At 37.4% G+C, this 18,275-nt stretch overlaps 1 protein-coding gene across 5 annotated transcripts in view; it reads left to right on the top strand.

Annotated features, from left to right (window-relative positions):
* SH3BP2 (SH3 domain binding protein 2) overlaps positions 1-18,059 on the top strand; it is a 41,888-nt gene extending 23,829 nt beyond the window's left edge. For all 5 annotated transcript variants that reach the window (XM_074821977.1, XM_074821976.1, XM_074821974.1 and 2 more), the window contains 12 exons: positions 4,485-4,624; positions 5,696-5,798; positions 8,158-8,275; positions 8,870-8,940; positions 9,339-9,427; positions 11,360-11,425; positions 11,987-12,575; positions 13,882-13,990; positions 14,333-14,388; positions 14,828-14,909; positions 15,160-15,219; positions 15,671-18,059. In XM_074821977.1, coding sequence (XP_074678078.1) covers positions 4,486-4,624; positions 5,696-5,798; positions 8,158-8,275; positions 8,870-8,940; positions 9,339-9,427; positions 11,360-11,425; positions 11,987-12,575; positions 13,882-13,990; positions 14,333-14,388; positions 14,828-14,909; positions 15,160-15,219; positions 15,671-15,808 — 1,620 coding nt within the window. In that variant the 5' untranslated portion in view covers position 4,485 and the 3' untranslated portion in view covers positions 15,809-18,059. The remainder of the gene's footprint in view (positions 1-4,484; positions 4,625-5,695; positions 5,799-8,157; positions 8,276-8,869; positions 8,941-9,338; positions 9,428-11,359; positions 11,426-11,986; positions 12,576-13,881; positions 13,991-14,332; positions 14,389-14,827; positions 14,910-15,159; positions 15,220-15,670) is intronic.
* The last annotated feature ends 216 nt before the right edge of the window (positions 18,060-18,275 follow it).

Raw genomic sequence — 18,275 nt, forward strand, 5'->3', positions numbered from 1 at the left:
GCTCTTCCAGGATGCAATCCTTAGTTGAATCAGTTTGTACTTGCTTTAATTGGGCTGAACGCCAATAGCTCTTAAGGCTAAAAGGGGTAAGTTTTCTTCTATAATGTAATCCAGATTTTTAGTGTAGCAGAATTTTATTTTTACTCATGGAGGGACTTTTAGTCTGTGAAGTTATGTCCTAGCCTCCAATCTAGCTATTCGATATATGCTGACTGAGGGGATAGGTTAAAATTACTTCACAGATGTATACATTTGCATACTACACAATAACAGAGGTCTACTCTCCATTTAGAGTTTGAGCTTGGTAACAGTTTATTATGCTTCAGAATAAACTTCTGCATCAGACTGGCATTATTTAGGTTCCACAATGAAGTGTATAATTTCACATTTTTTTCATGCTGTTGTGACTTTCATGGTACTTTAAAAAACAGATCATTGTGATAGTGTTTGAGAGAAGTACACTCATGTGATAGACTTGGCCTGTCATGATTGATACATGAACAATACACTGCAAATTGGTTTGTTTTTTAGTCTGGAAGACCAGTTTGTACATATGAAGTAATTACAATAGTGACTGTATAAGCTCTGCATCGTGCTCAAGAGTGCGAACTGCACTGTTCTGTCTTTCCAAAAGCACTGTTAAACGAAGAAGCAGATCCTATAAACTGCTGTTCTACCATTTCTCCTACTGCACTCTAAGGCCTATCATCTCCCTCACAGGCATAGAATTGTCATGGAGATCATCTGAGAAACAAAGTGATGCAGAGCCTTTCACTGTCTACTGCCATCCTCTTCTGGTTCAGAGGGTTCAGTTCAGTGCTGTTTCAGTGGGGGAGAAAGTTGATTCAATAGCCACTTATAATGGTTTTTGGGGCTTGATGGAAAACTTAATTTAAAAATATGCATCTCGTCCCTTGGTGAGTGGAAAGAAGAATAAGGTGTGTACCTATTACTAGGAGCTTGCACAAAACAATGGGTGAGTAAGGTTACCTTCTGTTTGTAACAGAGGACCCGAGTCAGAAAGAGCACGACTTGGCTCTGATTGCACTTAGTGGGCCCCTTCTGTTAACTTCATTGTCAGCTCCATGGAAGAGACTGCTTGTGTACCCCGGGGTGAAAATGTGTAGTGGGGTCTTTGGCTTGTAGTGCAAGAATGTAACTGCATAGGAAACAACTTGGATGTATCTTTCTGTTCTTTATGGTCACAGAGCTAACAGGCTCCACAGTGACTTCAGTGCTGGCCATTGTATATACCTGGTAATGCAGTATCCATCTGTTCTTCATGTAATATATTAAAAAAATTATAAGAGCAATATCAAGAGTGGAAGGAACCATTTCAGTGAGCTAAAGGCAACATTGTTGTAGAGGCTAAGACCAGAAAAATCTTTTAAGAGCATCCATTTTTCCTTCCTCCCACCCTTACAATAAAGATCCTGCCGTTACATTGTTTTGACAGCTTTCTCCCAGCAGCTTGTTGCAAAATAGCATCTAGTGTCCTTCCAGAGTTGTTTTTTACTGTCAGGAAAAGAAGAAAAATCTGCTTGTGACTAGATTCAAAGTACTTAAATGGATTTTAGAAGCCTAACTCAAACATTTCAATTCAGAATACCAAAGTCCTCCCTATGTGTTTGCAGTGTGTCTGCAAATGAAAGTGTTTGAGGAGCCTACAGATGTGATGGGGAGTGCTATAAGCCACAATGAGATCCAGAAAATAGGGACAGCAGCCTCTAGATCTATTGAAAAGCCCTGTTGTGTTAGGTGTGTGCTGTAGCTTGCATAATGTGTACTTGGTTGCATGGAGTTCAGCCACATCTTTTATTCACTTAGCTGGGATGGGGAAGTTCTGACGTTTGGTCTCTATTCTCAGGACTGTTTTAGAGCGAGTAGCCAAAAGTAAGAAATTACTGTGAATAGAGGAAGCAGAACCTGATACTCTGCTGTCCTTTCCCCTCAGTTAAATCCTGTAGTCATCACACTGTAGAACTGGATTTATTTTTTTTCCCCCTGCTTGCTCCTCTGCTTCTGTGATTTATCTTTTTTCTGTCTGCCTGATATTCTGGCTTTTCAGGTGGAGGAAAAAATGCCCCATCCAGGCATGCTTTAGTGAGTAGTCTAACTAGTCTGTTCCCATACAGAAGGCCAACATGACCTAGTCAAATATTTGTTTTCTGTATTTACCTAGGGTGGGATACCTTTATCCCAGTGTTTGTCATTGGCTTCCTAGAAATCTCAGTTTATTGGTTATTTTGGATAATCTTTCTGAGACATTTAACTCTGCCTTTTCTGACACGTTTTCAACCCAAGTACTGAAACAGGTTCACACCAAAGGCTAGGTGCTCACGTTCTTTCTTGTTCTGTTCTTCGTAGTAAAAACACACAGGATTTGAAGACCCATGATGAACTTGAAACTGTTGGATAGCATTGAGACTAATGTTAGAGTTAGTTCAAGAAAAATGACATCAGAGTATATTGGTCTGAATAAAAAAGTTCTATTTTTACTTAGTCTTCTTTCTGAATGTAACTAGAAACAGACTGAAATAACTTAATCATACATTAATTTCTAATGTCTGAATATTGATGTGCCTGTTCTAAAAAAAAAAAAAAAAAAAAAAGACCCCAGGACTTACCTTTGCATTTCTCATTTCAAGGAAATCTATCTTAGCAATACTGCAGTGTGGTTTGGTGTCAGCGGCCAGCTGGTTAACGCTCTCCATTTCCCTTGCTTTGACCTTTCTGCAAGATGTGGAGAAATAATTTGAAGGACTTTTTTTTGGGGGGGTGTGTGTTTAACATCTGTTACTTTTTTTTTTTAAAATTCTTAAAAGCTTAAAATATCTGTGTAGCCCCCTCTTGGACCTGTTAACACATTGCTGTTGCTAGAAATTTCATTGTGGGGGAGGAGGAGGAAGGAACAACTCAGCTTGGAAAGATTGCAATCATATAATATGAACAGGGAGGAAATAGCAGAAGGAAGGATATAGCTGAATACAACAAAAGTAACTTACCTTTTGGTGAGCAAGAAGGTCCTGGAAGAACATGGGGAAACCATGATGCCTTAGGGTGTCTGATGCGAGCACCTTTCTAGGGCCTTGGATCCTATCTTCTCTGCCTGTGCCTGTTTTATAACACTGGGGACTAAAACCGAATTTTTGTGATTAAGTTTTCTAGGCTGCCTAGAGGATTTAATTGAGTTTAAACTCTTGTGGTAGAAATTGCGAGTAATTTCCACTCCTCCCCACACAAGCATCACCAGCAAAGGGCAAGCAGTTAGATCTAAATCCTAAGCTGATCCGCTGAAAGATCAATTGACTTGCATCTCTGTTTTTCCTAACACGTACAGAATGGGTATGTACTCTACTGTTGCAATTAATCCCTCAACAAAACTGTATCACTTGCTTATCATTTTCAGTATGGGTACTTCAACTTGCCATCTTGGGCTGGAGAGACCAGTGCTTGGGAAGGTGTGTTGTGCAGTAGGTGCCTGGATTCCTGTACTGAGCTACACTGTTGACTTCCATTGCTGTCGCTTTGGGGAAGGGAGGAGCAAACAGGATCCATTAGATTTCAGTCCTCCGCTGAAAGCTTTTCAGTTCTAAACCATCATTCCTTTAGCAGAAACTAATTAACTGGAACTTCATTAGTTTGCCTCTTACCGGCAAAGGTCTTTAGCCCTACACCTGAGGATAACAGAGCCTTTTATGTCTAGGTCAAATTTAACCATTCAGTGCACGCATGATTTCTGTATTACACAGTAGATTTTTAGTCTAGTTCTGTTACCAGTTGGAGAAAGAAAGAACTACTAAAGAAACTATTTTTTTTGGTAACCTGTTTAAGATGACAGCAGAAAGAGTGGTAACTGCAAAGGTGCTTGGTGGAGCATGGCATTAATAATTTATATATAAATTAAATGGAAGCCTGCAGCAATCTGAGGTGAACTTCACTTGCACAGGATGCTGTCACATATGACATCCAGTATGAGATTATATGCTAATGCTTTCATTCTGAATAAAACATGTAAACATAAGGAGTAAGTAGTATTGGATACTGCAGTTACTAAAATATGACTGTTGATTCCCTCATTACACAGAAAATTACATTGTATATACATGTGTGGCATAGAACTTTGGAGAAGAAACTGATTTTCTTTCCAGCCACCTGCCTGATTAAGTCTCACAGTGTTATCTGGGGCATTTTTAAAATACAAATACTTGAATAACAATGGAAGGGTGCTTAGTAAATGTTTCAACAACTGTCAATCACTTTTGAGAGCTGTATAAAAATAAATCGGGACTTTTTGCACCATGTTTTTTATACATTACGAACTTCCTGGAATCTGTGAATACCCATCTGTGCTACATACTTGACTGCTGAACCATGTTAGTTGTTTGGAAAACTTGTTTAAGGAAACAAGCTTTGTTTCTTGGTACTCATTTCTTAAAGTAAAATCTAAGTTTTAAACTGTTTTTAATTATTCTAAATTGCAGAATGATGGCCTCGCAGGACCAAGTCTGGCCAGTCCCAATGAAGGCAATTGGAGCACAAAACCTTTTGACAATGCCTGGAGGAGTGACCAAGTCAGGGTATCTTCACAAAAAAGGAGGCACCCAGCTGCAGATCTTGAAGTGTAAGTTGAATGAATTATTAACTAAATTAAATGTTTTAAATGCTTGCCTTTGGGGCCATTAACACATTTCATGTTAGCAGACTAAGGAAGCTGTTCTTCCACTTACTTTGTCTGTACTGGTTTACAGTTGTACTGGAATATAGGTATGAAAGACCTATATTGAAAGAATTTCCTTTAAATGTTTTGGAACTGTAAATCTTAGATGATAAATGTTGCAGTTGACTTTATTTTACTTGGTTAAATCTCTTGTCAAGTCCTTCACAAATAAGATTTTAAAGACAGAAACAGATTCCCGGGATATGTATCAATTTCAAATAGTCTTTTCTAAAAGAGATTAGTACTCAGCTTTTTTCCAGTTTGTTATTCTGTACTGGAAAAATATCCCCATCTCCTACTGCTGTTGTGAAATGGAAATTTTTTCACTGCCAACAGTAGGCTGTACTTAAAAACAGTAATTGCTTCTGGAATCAGAATCTATTTACATGGAGAAAAACTTAAGATTTTGAGTTTATTTGCTATCCCTGTTTATAACTAAGCTAACATAGTCAAGGACAAAAATTACTGCCTCTGATAAAAGGAGGAGTGTTGGTCCCTTTAAAAAAAGAAAATAAAACATCATTTTATTGGCAGCTTTATGTATTTGAGGTGAAAGAAGAGAGGGAGGTACCTGCATGGTTTTGGGATGGACATAAATACGTATTTTGTAGCCTGTGGCTACCTTCCTCCTGTTTCATTTTAGGTTACATTCTTGCATTAGCTTATTCCTCTAGTAAAGGAGCACAGGTGGAGGTCAGACCTGCAGTCTCTTAGGCTTCTTTTGAAGTTATCAGGTCAGCTGCCTCTCAAATGAGGGAAGCAAATACTGCCCTTAGTTCTGAAATTCTATGAATGGACAGCTCTACCATGTGGCTGATCATCAACAAGCTGACACTTAACTAGTTTGTGCTCTTTTATAATAATTAATAAGAATACTAAAATCTTAAACAATAATTTTACCCAAGTTAAGAGGTTCTAGTTAATATACTGCCTTTGGATTTATATTTTGCTCACTTTTTTTCCTTATCTTTTCAGGGCCATTGAGATTCGTGATTATCCATGAGGGATGTATTTACTATTTTAAGAGCAGCACATCTGCATCTCCACAGGGTGCATTTTCTTTGAATGGTTACAACAGGTGAGTGCCAAAGAACTTACTTAACACCCAGGCTCCTTTTACTTAATGCAGGGGGCTGTGGGTTTCATTTCCAACAAAGTTATATGCAACTACATCTGTTGTTTGGGTTAAGCGCTGATCTCAGATTCCGAGAGGTGTATTCCTTTCAAATTGTATATATGATGTTTCCTGTGCTTTGCAAGTTTATAGCCTTCATCTTTGGTAATTTAACCAGTAAAGCTGTTAAAATTGCAACGGGCTTACTCTTGTTACCGATTTGATGGAGACTTTGCACATGCAGATAGACGTGGATTCTTTCAGATGAATGATCTTTGTTCTCTAGTGATTTCAATGATCATCACAAAAATAGAAAGGAATTGGAAAGGAATATTTATGGAGTTACTGACTCAGTAACACTAGTGTAAAAACTGAATCAACTACGGGAGTAATGAGAGAATACGTGTGCAAAATGTCTGACTCCTTTTGCTACACATTATAAATCTTAATATTTGCGTTTTAAGTTGAAGACAAAAATGCATGGCTTTCAAGTTAAGGAGTACTATCAGAATCTGAGTGCAGCGTACGTACAAGGCCTACTAACAGAAGTCTAACCTAACTTTAGGAAATTGCTGTTGTAACTGATGCTAAGAAAGGACTAATGAGAGAGAGAATGTAGAGGAATATCACACTGGTCCTAACCACTGCAGTTTTACTGTATTTGTAAACATGTATGTTATTCTTGTACTGCATAATGTTCTCAGACTTTTGGAATAAGGGAATATCTTTTATTGGAATGTGAGAGCTTTCTAACTGATCACAACAATGGTGTGTTTTATGGGAATGCGGTTGTAAACATTGTAGGTAACTAAAAATTCAAGGTTAAATTGTTTAAGCAACCTATACTGTAACTTGGCCGTGACACTAGCTTCAGTAATCACATTAATGTGAAAAATAACAGGGGATTTGTAAGTGCTACGTACTGTGTCATTGCTTTTTATGTATCTGCATTCTAGCAGCCTCGTAGAGACTTTAGTTGGAACTGGGACCGGGTCTTGGTTAGTGTTATGCACAGACGTAAGCATTATTGAAAAAGAATGTGAAATGAAAGAATTTGTTAGATTGGGTAGTTACATAAGATTGTGTGAAAACAAGTCACTCTGAGGCTTCCCTGGACTCTTTATTTTGCAGTTTTCATTCAATAGCCTTTATGTGTTAAGAGTAGACAGGAGATGAAGGTGCTGAATTCACTAGTGACTCAAAATGTATAGCGATGCCTGTTGCTGGTATCCCTCTCAGCTGTACCAAGGGTATTTCCCACATTAACATCCCTATTAGCCTTGCTTTAGTGAAATAACTTACAGTTCCTTCTGTGGCTTTGTTTTGGGCTGGGCAGGTGCAGAAAACTACAACCGCCATCTTAAAAGTAGGATTGGAGTTCTAAAAAACACGCAGTCTCAAATTCTGAAATAATGTTGCAGTTGACATTATATTCTTAATGGCAGCTTCAGGGTGGTGATTAGAAAAGTTTGGGTTTTTTTTCAAAACAATGTTATCTTGATTAGGTACCTAACCAAACAATCTTTTTTTCTATGTTTACAAACCACCTTTGCTAAATATTAAGGACTTATGTATTATATGAGAAAATTGGTGAGTTAAAGTTTAGGAACGAGAAAGAAAGCCCCAGTAATGATTGTAAAAACTTTAATGAGATTTCTCTATGGCTTATGCTGAATAAATCTTAGAAACATTACTTTTAGATTACCCACAGTCTGCTTATTTGTTCCAAAGCCTTATAGTGAGCATTTACAACCAAATTTTTGTGTGTGTTAGGAATTTCCTCATTTGAGACTCCTCTGGGGAAAAAAATAAAAAGAAAAACTTACCTAATGCAGTTTGAAAGAAGTTGAGTTATGCTTGTTTTAAAATAATAAAAAAAATGCAAGAAAGTGTTTATAAGGGAAAAGTGGAAAAATTAAGTTAACTTTTAACATTAGTTCTCCTTTATTTGCGTGGAAACCTGTGTTTTGATTTTTTTCCTCAGTGCCTTACCGTGGTGTGAAGCTTGTGAATTAATGCAATTCATTAAAACTCTTGATCAGGTCAAAACATCCGTTTGTAATGTGGTGGTTTAACTAGTGCTCTTCCTCCTGTCAGCACTCGCGTTGTCCTTTCTACCACGTTAATGGAGAAGTACATTTGTACTTGTGCATTTGTAAATGCACATATGGGGATTTTTGTGGCATTTTCCTGGGCTTGGGGGTTATTTTTCGTAAGGCAAAACTGGCCGGTAAAACTGCTTTCTGTCAGAGCTTTATGACTTGCACAGCAGAATTAACTTTATAGCGTAAGGTTTTGATGTATTGGTTGTTCTGTTTCTCAGGGTTATGCGGGCAGCTGAGGAGACAACATCAAGCAATGTGTTTCCTTTCAAGTTAGTTCACATTAGCAAGAAGCACAGGACATGGTTTTTTTCAGCTTCTTCTGAAGATGAAAGAAAGGTAGCTTTCTTCTTCTTTTGCAGTATAATTTTCCTTGAAGCAGAAAGCAAATCTTGAACTTCCCTAAAATCTAAATGAACTGGACATGCAGCTGTCACTGAAATTTGTATACCTAGTTCTTTGGGCTCCTCTGAAAAGCATGTCTGAAGTTTTAACTATTAAGATAATGTTAGTTCAAGTTGTAATTTAGGGAATGGCTATAAGTGACATACTAGTTGACATGGTTTTCCCCATATTCCTTGTTTTATTTTCAGCCAAGTAACAAATATTTGTCTGTTAACCTTTGATAAAGTATGAAAACAGTTCAGTGATATCTATCGCCCACAAACATACTGTGAGCAACTACCTGGCTTTAGAAATAACAGCTTTACATTTGCAAACTGGAAGTTTAATATTTTAATATGTTCCTACAGCATTTTAGATAGTCAAAACATTTGACTGATAACTTTCTCAGTACAAAGTGATGGATGAATACTATTTCAATGTAGGTTCCTTGCACAGTTACTCTGTTCTTACAGAGGGCAGATACTGTTCGTCTTTGTTTAATGATTTAAAGATGGATATGTTGAATGTTGTATTTTTATTCTTATTTAGAATTGGATGCTATCCTTGAGGAGGGAAATTGATCACTACCATGAGAAGAAGGAAACAATAACAGAATTCAGGTATAAACCCTTAATCTTTATTTGCTTTTTATCCTTTTTGCACTAGCTCTTGACAGTGGTGTTTTAGGCTCTTTGTACCTACGGGTAATCTACTGTTATATAAAAGCAGGTACAGTAAGGCCCAAGAATGGAAGTCCTTCCTAATACATAGTTTAAAGAATACCAAGACAAAAATAAATCTTTTTACTGAGAGAACTTTAAATGTCAGCTTTGTGTAAAACAAGTAAAAACTTAAGACAGCAACAACATATCTGGCTGTTAATTGGGAAATAGGAATAGATTGCTTCTGCTTTTCCAGCATTCCTTTCCAGTGCTGCAGTCCTGCTAACAGACTTGTTTACTGTCCCAAGACCCGTAAGCACAGTGATGCAGAAGGTACTCTGTCTTTTCTTTTGCAGTGACTCTGGTTCTGATGCAGACAGTTTCTATGGCTCAGTAGAACGTCCCATTGATATCAAGTATTCTCATCATTCAGCAGATAATGAAGGTGACAAATTTAGACACTCATAAATAACATTTATTTATTTGCTTATTCATTTCTTCTGGATTCTGCAGGAATTATTCCCATAGCTTAAGCAAACTGATCCAATTTGCAACTACAAATTCTTTTTTTACAAGGTGTGTCGTCGTCGTAATTTTAAATCAGAGGCAGATATTCTATGCCAGAAACCGTTAGTAAAAATAAATGGTAACAAAGAAATTCAGATCTTTCAAGGAGGTGTCTGACACCCTAATAGTACTATTTAAAAGACTGCATGTTGGAGAGTTTGTGGATCTAGCAAAAAGGTAAAACTTTTGAGTATGTCCATAGGTCAGTCATAGTGCAGAAATATGAAGTGGTCTTTATTATGATAATTGAATATTATTGACAATAATTGAATAGAATTGTAGGATATTAGTCACTTAAAAGTATGTTCTGAAAACACCCAGAGACTATGCAGTAAAACATTGTGGAGTTAGTTACCTCCTATCTAGACTGTGAAATTAATTCCCTTGTCAGGCAAACAAGCAGTCACCCACATTTGGATGGTGTTGCATCTGTGTTGGAGTCTGAGTATGAAACAGAACTGATCATCCCTCCAGTTCAGGAAGATCTCACATTAGGTATAGGATGGGCCCACGTGAAATGCCTAGGATAACATTCAAGCTGAGTAATTTAAAGTAAGACTCTGAAAATCTCATTCTTAGCATAGCCTTTTTTATTCAAAGTTTGGTACCTGTTCGTTGTTGTAGTTGCTTCACAGTAAACAGTTTGGGCTGCGTGTGTTTGTTTTTAATTAGAAGTGAGGACATTACAGAAAGCCAGTCAGATAGGAACTCACAGCATATTTCAGCAGCTGACTTCCTAGTCAAGGAATGTGTTGGTAAAACCCAACATGAGAAGCCTCGCCTCAAGGTTCAACAGAGTTTCTTTACTAGGCCTTTTCCCATCTGCCTTTTCAGATTTGTAAGGGCAGGGTTGATTGGAGCAAGTACTCTCATTTCCTGAAAGGAAATTCCTGACTACTTTTCCTGACTAGAACAAAAATCCATCAGTGAGTCTTTTTAGGAAATCCGGTTCAATTGCTGCAAAGCGAAGGAAAATAGACTCATCAGCATTTCATCTAGGATTGCAGTATAGTACTTTTGTGTTATGGGAAGGAAGGGTCGTATGCAATATGGATTATGTTAAGAGGCCTAGCAGGAGTTTAAATTAGGAAAATTAGAAGAGCTAACTGATTTTTTTTGTCAGATACTCTTACTTTTTTTTTTGTAGTGTATTTTTCTGAGGAAATACTGCATATTGTCCTTGAGGCTCTTATCATAGTCCATGATGAGAAATTACTGCCTAGAAGTAGCATGTTTTTCATGTCTTGATTATTCTGACTTAGTTAAAGGCAACACTGAAACCATTTAAGCCATTTGTTGTGGTGCATTTTTTTTGTTGCCAGAGCAAGACAAAAGAATTAATTGTTTTGTAGATCACCAGGCTTGCTTAGGTTTCCATATTGCAAAATCATAAATGTTTCTGTGTTAGGGTTACATTTTGGGGATTTTTTTTTTTTTTTCCCAACTGGTTTTGCCAGTGCATTCATGTAATTATGTCTCTGCAACTGATTTGAATTTTTCTCAGGAAGGCTATAACACTAGAAAGTGTCACCAGAAAGTAAATCTTAACTTGAAAGATGAAAAAAATTTAATGTGCCATATAGTTTGTCTCCCTCTGTTCTACGTGATTGCTTTCTTAATAGACATAAAAATTTAAGGAAACACCTATTCTAAACAGCAGACAGGTGGACCAAATTTCTTTTTTTTTCCACCTCTTCTTAAAAAAAAAAACTGGAAAATATTTGTTTATTAAAAAGCAATAAGTACTCAATACTCTTCCTTGGTTCCAGGAGTACTTATTGGAGTCTGACACATTGATTTTTATCTGCAGATTATGACCAGGAGGAAGAGGATGAGTCTTACTTGCAGCCAGATACTTCTGACATAGTGAGAGATGGTATGTGATTTCTTTCATTCCCTTCATCAAAGGTCTCCAGTGAAGGCAATATTCATGCAGAATGCCAGATTATTTTGGCTTAGTCATATCTGAAGCATCGCAGGTAGTAAAATAATTGAAGTCATGCACAGACATCTAAGCTTGAGAGGTATTTAGAGACAAAAGCTCCTAGGAACAGCAGTAACAATTTACAGAAAGTGTTACATGCCTTTAAGGGCATGTTTTCTTGCAGGCCTCCTGCCCTGGAAGGACCTGTATTTGGTCGTCAGTCTGGAGGAGGGGTAATGCTTTTAATTGTAGTCTCTCTATTTTTAGCAAAGGGAAAACTCTTTGCTAAGTCATTGTTAGCCATGCCTGAATAAAAATTGTAGGAGTTTGCTACACATAATATTCAGAATTGTGCAGAAAGTTAAATGCTTACCCAGCATTTTGGGTACTATCAGACCAGATGCCAATGAAATATCTTAAATCACATAGAAAATTAATTTGAAAAGTCTTGTTTCATGACATACTGTATTTCCCCTCAGTGTGTCATGTTTTTTGGATGTTTTCTTTCTGTAGATATGGTCCTGCCCCCAGCCTACCCGCCTCCACCAGTTCCTCATGCCAGAAAAGCTGCCTACTCAGAATCAAGGGCAAATTCCTTTGCTGGCAAATCTACTCTGCCAGCACCACCACCGCCTCCTAAAAGAAGCCTACCTGATATCAAACTAGAGGATGTCTTAAATGTGAGAGAATCCCAGTTACAGCATCGAGCTGAACCTAATCTAAAGATTCAATCCCCAAGCCGGAGACTAAGTGAACATCTGCCCCCTGTACCCCCTCTACCTCATTTCAAAAAGCCTACATGTGTCAAAGAATCTTGCTCATTGCTTCCAGAGCCTCTGCCTCTAGCTCAAGTTCTTGCTACTCCAGAAGGATGTGAGAAGCTAAAAACCTTAAACCTTTCACCACGAACTCCTCCTCCACTACCAAGCAATAAACCCAAGCTGTCACAGCTTACTGAAAAACCAGTAGAGCCCAAAGTGCCAAGAGAACATGGTAAACCTGGACTGTTTGTGCCACCAGTGTTCCCAAAGCCACCTGTGCCAAGCCACCAGCCCCCTGGAATCAAGCCTAGACCAGAGAAATCTTCATGTCCGCAGTTACAGTAAGAATGAAAATGCACTACTAAATTTTTCCATTGTGTATTAGTTAACTAGTTGACAGACGTATATCTCAGATTCACATCGACATGTGTTTCTCTTCCCTGCACCATCTCTCTCTTCTTCCCCATGTTGTGCTTTTATTCCCTCTGTTATTTAAAAATTTTGCAATGAATTTAGCTTCTGAAATAGTTCAGAAAGAAACAGTAGATAAACCAAACTTTAAAAAAAAATTACACCAAAATTTTGGTAGTTCATTTGTTTTCAGGTGTGTCTTAAAGACTTAATAGCCTTTGATCGCAGTGAATGAGAAGCTTTCATGTCAGAACCTCAGTGAACTGCAAAAACAATTTTAGGCTTTTGTGGAGATACCACAGAATCTCGGTTGGAAAAGACCTTGAAGATCACCTAGTCCAACCATTAACCTAACATTGACAGTTCCCAACTACACCATATCCTTAAGTGCTATGTCAACCCGACTTAAACCCCTCCAGGGATGGGGACTCCACCACCTCCCTGGGCAGCCCATTCCAATGCCTGGCAACCCGTTCTGTAAAGAAATGCTTCCTAATACCCAGTCTAAACCTTCCCTGGCACAACTTGAGGCCAGGATAGGATGTGTGTTCCATTTTGTATTAAGACTGGCTTTGGTAAGGGATGTGGAACTAGCTATGGTGATGAGTCAGATAAAAATATTTTCGTCCGTTGGATCGTTTAGCAGCTCTGAAGAACAAGTAATAAACTCTTTAAAGATGGTACAAGGAAGACTTTGATATACTGGAGTGAGTCCAGTGGAAGGCTGCCAAGATGTTTGGGCTGTAGCACATGGTACGTGAGAAGAGGCTGAGAACTGGATTTATTCAACCTTTAGGAAGGCTAATGGGGGATTGCTGCTGTCTACAACTACTTAATGGTTGATATGGAGAAGACAGAGCAAGACCTCAGAGGTCTGCAGTGGAAGGATAAGAGGCAACAGGCGGAAGTCACAACCTGGGAAATTACAGCTAGATACTAGGAAAAACTTTTCACCATGTGGATGGTGAAACACCAGAACAGGTTGCTGTGCAATCTCCGTCCTTGGACATAGTCAAAACTTGTCTGGAGACGACTCCTGAGCTAGTTGGGCCTGCTTTGTGCAGGAACTTGGACTAAGTGATCTCTAGAGGTCCCTTCCAACTTAAATTAACTTGTGATTTGGGGGCTAAACTGATACTTGTTCTTCAGTTCTAGTTTTATTATCCCTTCAGTGTCATGGGTATATTTGTTCTGTTTTCCTGAGATGTCTTTCAGTTTTTGTTCTGTTTCTGCCAGGAGATCACCACCGGACGGACAGAGTTTTAGAAGCTTCTCATTTGAAAAACCAGCACTACCCTCCAAGCCAGACCAACCTGCTAATGATTCTGATGACGACTATGAAAAAGTAAGATCAAGCAGATGATCCATTCTCAAAGAGTATTTTTTTTTTTACTTGCTTATGTATACTTTTGGGAACATTTTAAATGCATTATCTCAGGAAAAAAATAACTTTCTGAAAACAGAGTGCTGTGGGTTTTTGTTTTTTTGGGGGGGGGGGGGCTTTAAGGGATGCCTTGATAAATACTGGATTTTAATATTGGATTAAAGGAGGAGGAAGCATAAAGATCAAATCACCATTAAAAATTTCAGATACTGATGGGTGTAGCTTATTTGCATAACAAGTTGCTAGCATTTTGAGCTGTCATTGACTTACGCAGTGATTTATTTCCTTTGTGCTTTTTTACAGGTTGGGCTGCCTGCTTCAATATTTCTTAATACCTCTGAATCCTTCGAAGTTGAAAGGTAGAATGTGACTTTAAAATCGTTGCTTAGAAGTCCTACAAAAACCTGCACTGAACAGTAGCCCAAAGATCATTTGGATAGGTACAATTTGTGTTTAAAAACACAATAAAAGTGTTTATATTCCTTTAATGTGGAAATCACTTTTTAGAGGAATGAGTTCAGTGCTCATGTATCAATTGAAAATGCATACTACTCGCAGAGTGATTTTGCTCCATCTGGAGAAGGTAGTTCTGCCAGGATGCTAGATGGGACAGAAAGCCAGATCTTCTGTGTTGCCTTGCTGGTTCAGATGCCAGAACAGTGAAATTCCTTCAGCGATGATGTACTATGAATTGTTACAACTGAAGTAGAGATTTGTAATAAGAATTCTAAGAATCTAGGCATTTTACTTACCTGAGTCAGAAAATGCTAATATGTATAATTGCTGTATTATTTTTAGGACGTTTAAAGCTAGTAGCCCACGGGGACAACCACAAAATGGATTGTACTGTATTAGGAACTCATCTACTAAGCCTGGAAAGGTAACTTGAAATTGCTGAATCTACCCCCCCAAAAACCTTTCTGATTTAGAGATACTGTATCTTTATCATATTAAGTACTTAACAATTTAGATGAGCTCTTTCCTTAAAACCAGAAAATCTGAGACAATCACTATCATAACTTCAGTGATTTATTTTTTTTAGGCTGGATTGTAACTAATTCCTTAATAATACATTGATTTAGAAGAGCTTATTAGCACAGGCTGAATATGTTGCATTTTTCTTCTTCAAGGTATTGGTTGTATGGGATGAATCTGCAGAAAAAGTGAGAAACTACAGAATCTTTGAAAAGGTTAGTAGCTGCACTATGTGTGCATGTGTATATATGTGTGTATACGTGTATGAGGTTCATGTGTATATATCTCTGTATAAAGTGTGCATGTGTATAGGTATATATCAGAGCTAACAAGTTAAAAGTCTAAACTTCTTCCTACTCCTAAAAGTAAAAATAGGTTGATTTACAAATATCTGGTCTAGGATGAGAGTTTGAGTACTCAGATCTGGGCTTTCTAGTTGCTGTATCACACAAAAGACAAGCTGTAAATGTTCACATCTAAATTTCAGCTCCAGTCAAATCCTAAATGAAGGAATATTAAATTGGACTTACTTGTGTGACTAGTTTGCAAAGCAGTAGCTTGTTTGAAAGAACTTCTTAGTTCTGATGGTGATGATGTTTTGGGGTTTTTTTAAACATTTGAGTTGGAAAATTACTGTCAATGATTACAGTTTTTGTTCTGCAACAGGATTGCAAGTTTTACTTGGATTCAGACATCATGTTTTTGAACATGGGAAGTTTGGTCGAATACTACAGCACTCACGTCTTGCCTAGCCACGACAGCCTGGTTCTTCGGTGCCCTTATGGTTACTCTAAACCAAGGTGACACGACTGGCATAATTCACGGACGCTTAGGACAAATGGGTTCCCTACTGCCCCTGAATTAAAGGTGGACTCCTGCCACTGGTGGACATCCCATTGTTTGCACACAGAAACTGAGTCCGTTTCAACCATTTATTCTCAGATGAATTGATATATAAACTCCCTTTAATGAACTCTTGGTAAAACCTTACAATCCAGATCAGTGGATTTTATGGTCTTTTCTTTTAAAAAGATCTGAACTGATTATGCTGTGAAAGCTGTCCATGATACCTACACCTCTTATGAAACTGCTGCTATTACGAATCTCCTTGGAATATGGAAAATGGACACGAACAAAGAAGTGGTCTGAATACAACCAATACAGAAAAGGGAAACTTCTGAAAGTGTATCAGAAGTCACTTGTGACAGGGAATACTAATACTCTGACTTGAAGGTATTACTCCTGAAGTCAGCACTGGTGCTCAACTGAGAATTTTTGTATTACTTGTATAGTTGATGTGTAAATAATGAGGACTTCTATGCAAATAATTTGGTTTACTATAGGTAATGTGGCTTTTTTCTAAGCCACCTCAAATGTAAATGTAACTTCTGATTACAGTGTCTGCAGTAATCAATATCACGGTACTATCCAACTGATATGGTTGTGGCATCCCACATATTACCCGATGACGTGCACTTCAGATCGGTATGGAATAATATGATTTGGCTTTCATAGGAGCCCCATTCCTTAGTTCTGAACTGGAAGGGTAGGTGCCACTAGTATTTTTAATGGGTATGAGAAAAGAGAAGGGACTATTGGAAGATTAAGGGGGAAGCCAGGGAGTCTTTTGAATATCCCTACTTCTGATTAGCAGTTTTCTCTTGTGTTGCCATAATCAAAGGTTCTTTAAAACAAAACACAAAAAACCCAAACCCTGAAACTATGCGTGTGATGCCACTATTACTCCATAAATCTTTGTGGTCAGTCTTTTAGGATCAGGCTGTCAGCCCATTATGTTCTGTTCTACGGGAAAACACGCTGCCCTACTCTACTTTTTGTAGATCACCAGGAATTTTTCCATTATTGAAATTGCTACTCAGTTTGCAGTTGTATGCAAAATAAAATCTTTTTAACATACTATCAGCATTATCAGCGATAGGCATTACCAGGGTGCTTGTAATATTTGTTCCCTAATATTTTGGGGACAGGTATCCTAAAACCACAGGCTTGATATTTATGCCAAAATTACCCTATTCCTAAATTTTAATAAAGAGGAGAAATTTATTTTAATGACCTGTTAAGTAACTTAGTTGATTCAAAACTACTGTTATAATGGTCTCATACTCTTAATAATGTTTACAAGACTTGTAATGATAATTAAAAAAGAAATAAATCCTGTCACTCCTGAAACAGGAGAAGGTATCTAGTTTCTATCAGTCTGAATCTGTATCCATAAACTTAATTTTTTCAGTTACCCTCTCAAAGTTTATACATGTCAGATTTAATCTTGTTACAGTTAGATGGTCACAACTTTAAAAACATGAACAAACTGTTATAGAATAAGAATTTTCTATTTATGAAAACAATAAACCAGGATTTAATCCCTAAGGGATTTTCCTTAATAAAGACATGTAATATTAGGACCATACATAGGAATTGAGGCAAGAGACTCTGCCTCTGTCTTTCACAAGAAAAACAGACATATGCAACATCAGTCTTTTGATCTCTGTTCCTGCTGTAACGGGTTTTATGTGTGTAAAGAATACGCAGTACTTAAATTTCAGATTGTTGAATACTGGATATTTGAAGTTTCCAATTCCTTTTATTTTAAATGAATATCCCTGTGGTTAACTACCCTGATATGATCCACTCTGTAAAGAAAGCTCAGCCAGCAAAGCATTTAAAGAATATTTGTGGCATATAGATATATGTATATGAGACTAAGTTCTAGTTTCTTGCAGTATTTACACATACGGTTTACAGATTAAATTTTTCTCTGTCTGGGAATAATTGACTTAATTGTGTCATGACAGTCATACAGTATGGTATCTTTGGGGCCCTATTCAGATACTTTTTTTTTTTTTTGCAACCATATACTCTTAAGATTTTTAAACTGTAAAAATACTTACATAATCCAATGCATATAAAACATAACACTGTCTTTACCTGTGTAATACAAGATTTGCAAATATGTAAATTTTTGTGTTTATTTCCTTTTTTTATATAAATGTATGTATTTTTGAAGTGGATAAACTTTCAATGCCAGTTCATCTAATTTTGTGCAGTTGTCTTTAACTTCATGGGTGTGTGTATTAATGCTTTTGTTTGTACTTATGTTAAATAGTGCTTGATTCTTCTAACTGTGAAGTTAGAATTAGTTTTCAGCCACCTTTAGAAGCAAATCTTCAGCTAAGCAGCACTATCAGACATTTGGCATTCTGGTCATCAGATGGTGTGGCTGGGGGTGGAAATTACCCATTTTCCAGTTACT

The sequence above is a fragment of the Strix aluco genome, chromosome 4 (assembly GCF_031877795.1).
Source record: "Strix aluco isolate bStrAlu1 chromosome 4, bStrAlu1.hap1, whole genome shotgun sequence".
Classification (NCBI taxonomy): domain Eukaryota; kingdom Metazoa; phylum Chordata; class Aves; order Strigiformes; family Strigidae; genus Strix; species Strix aluco.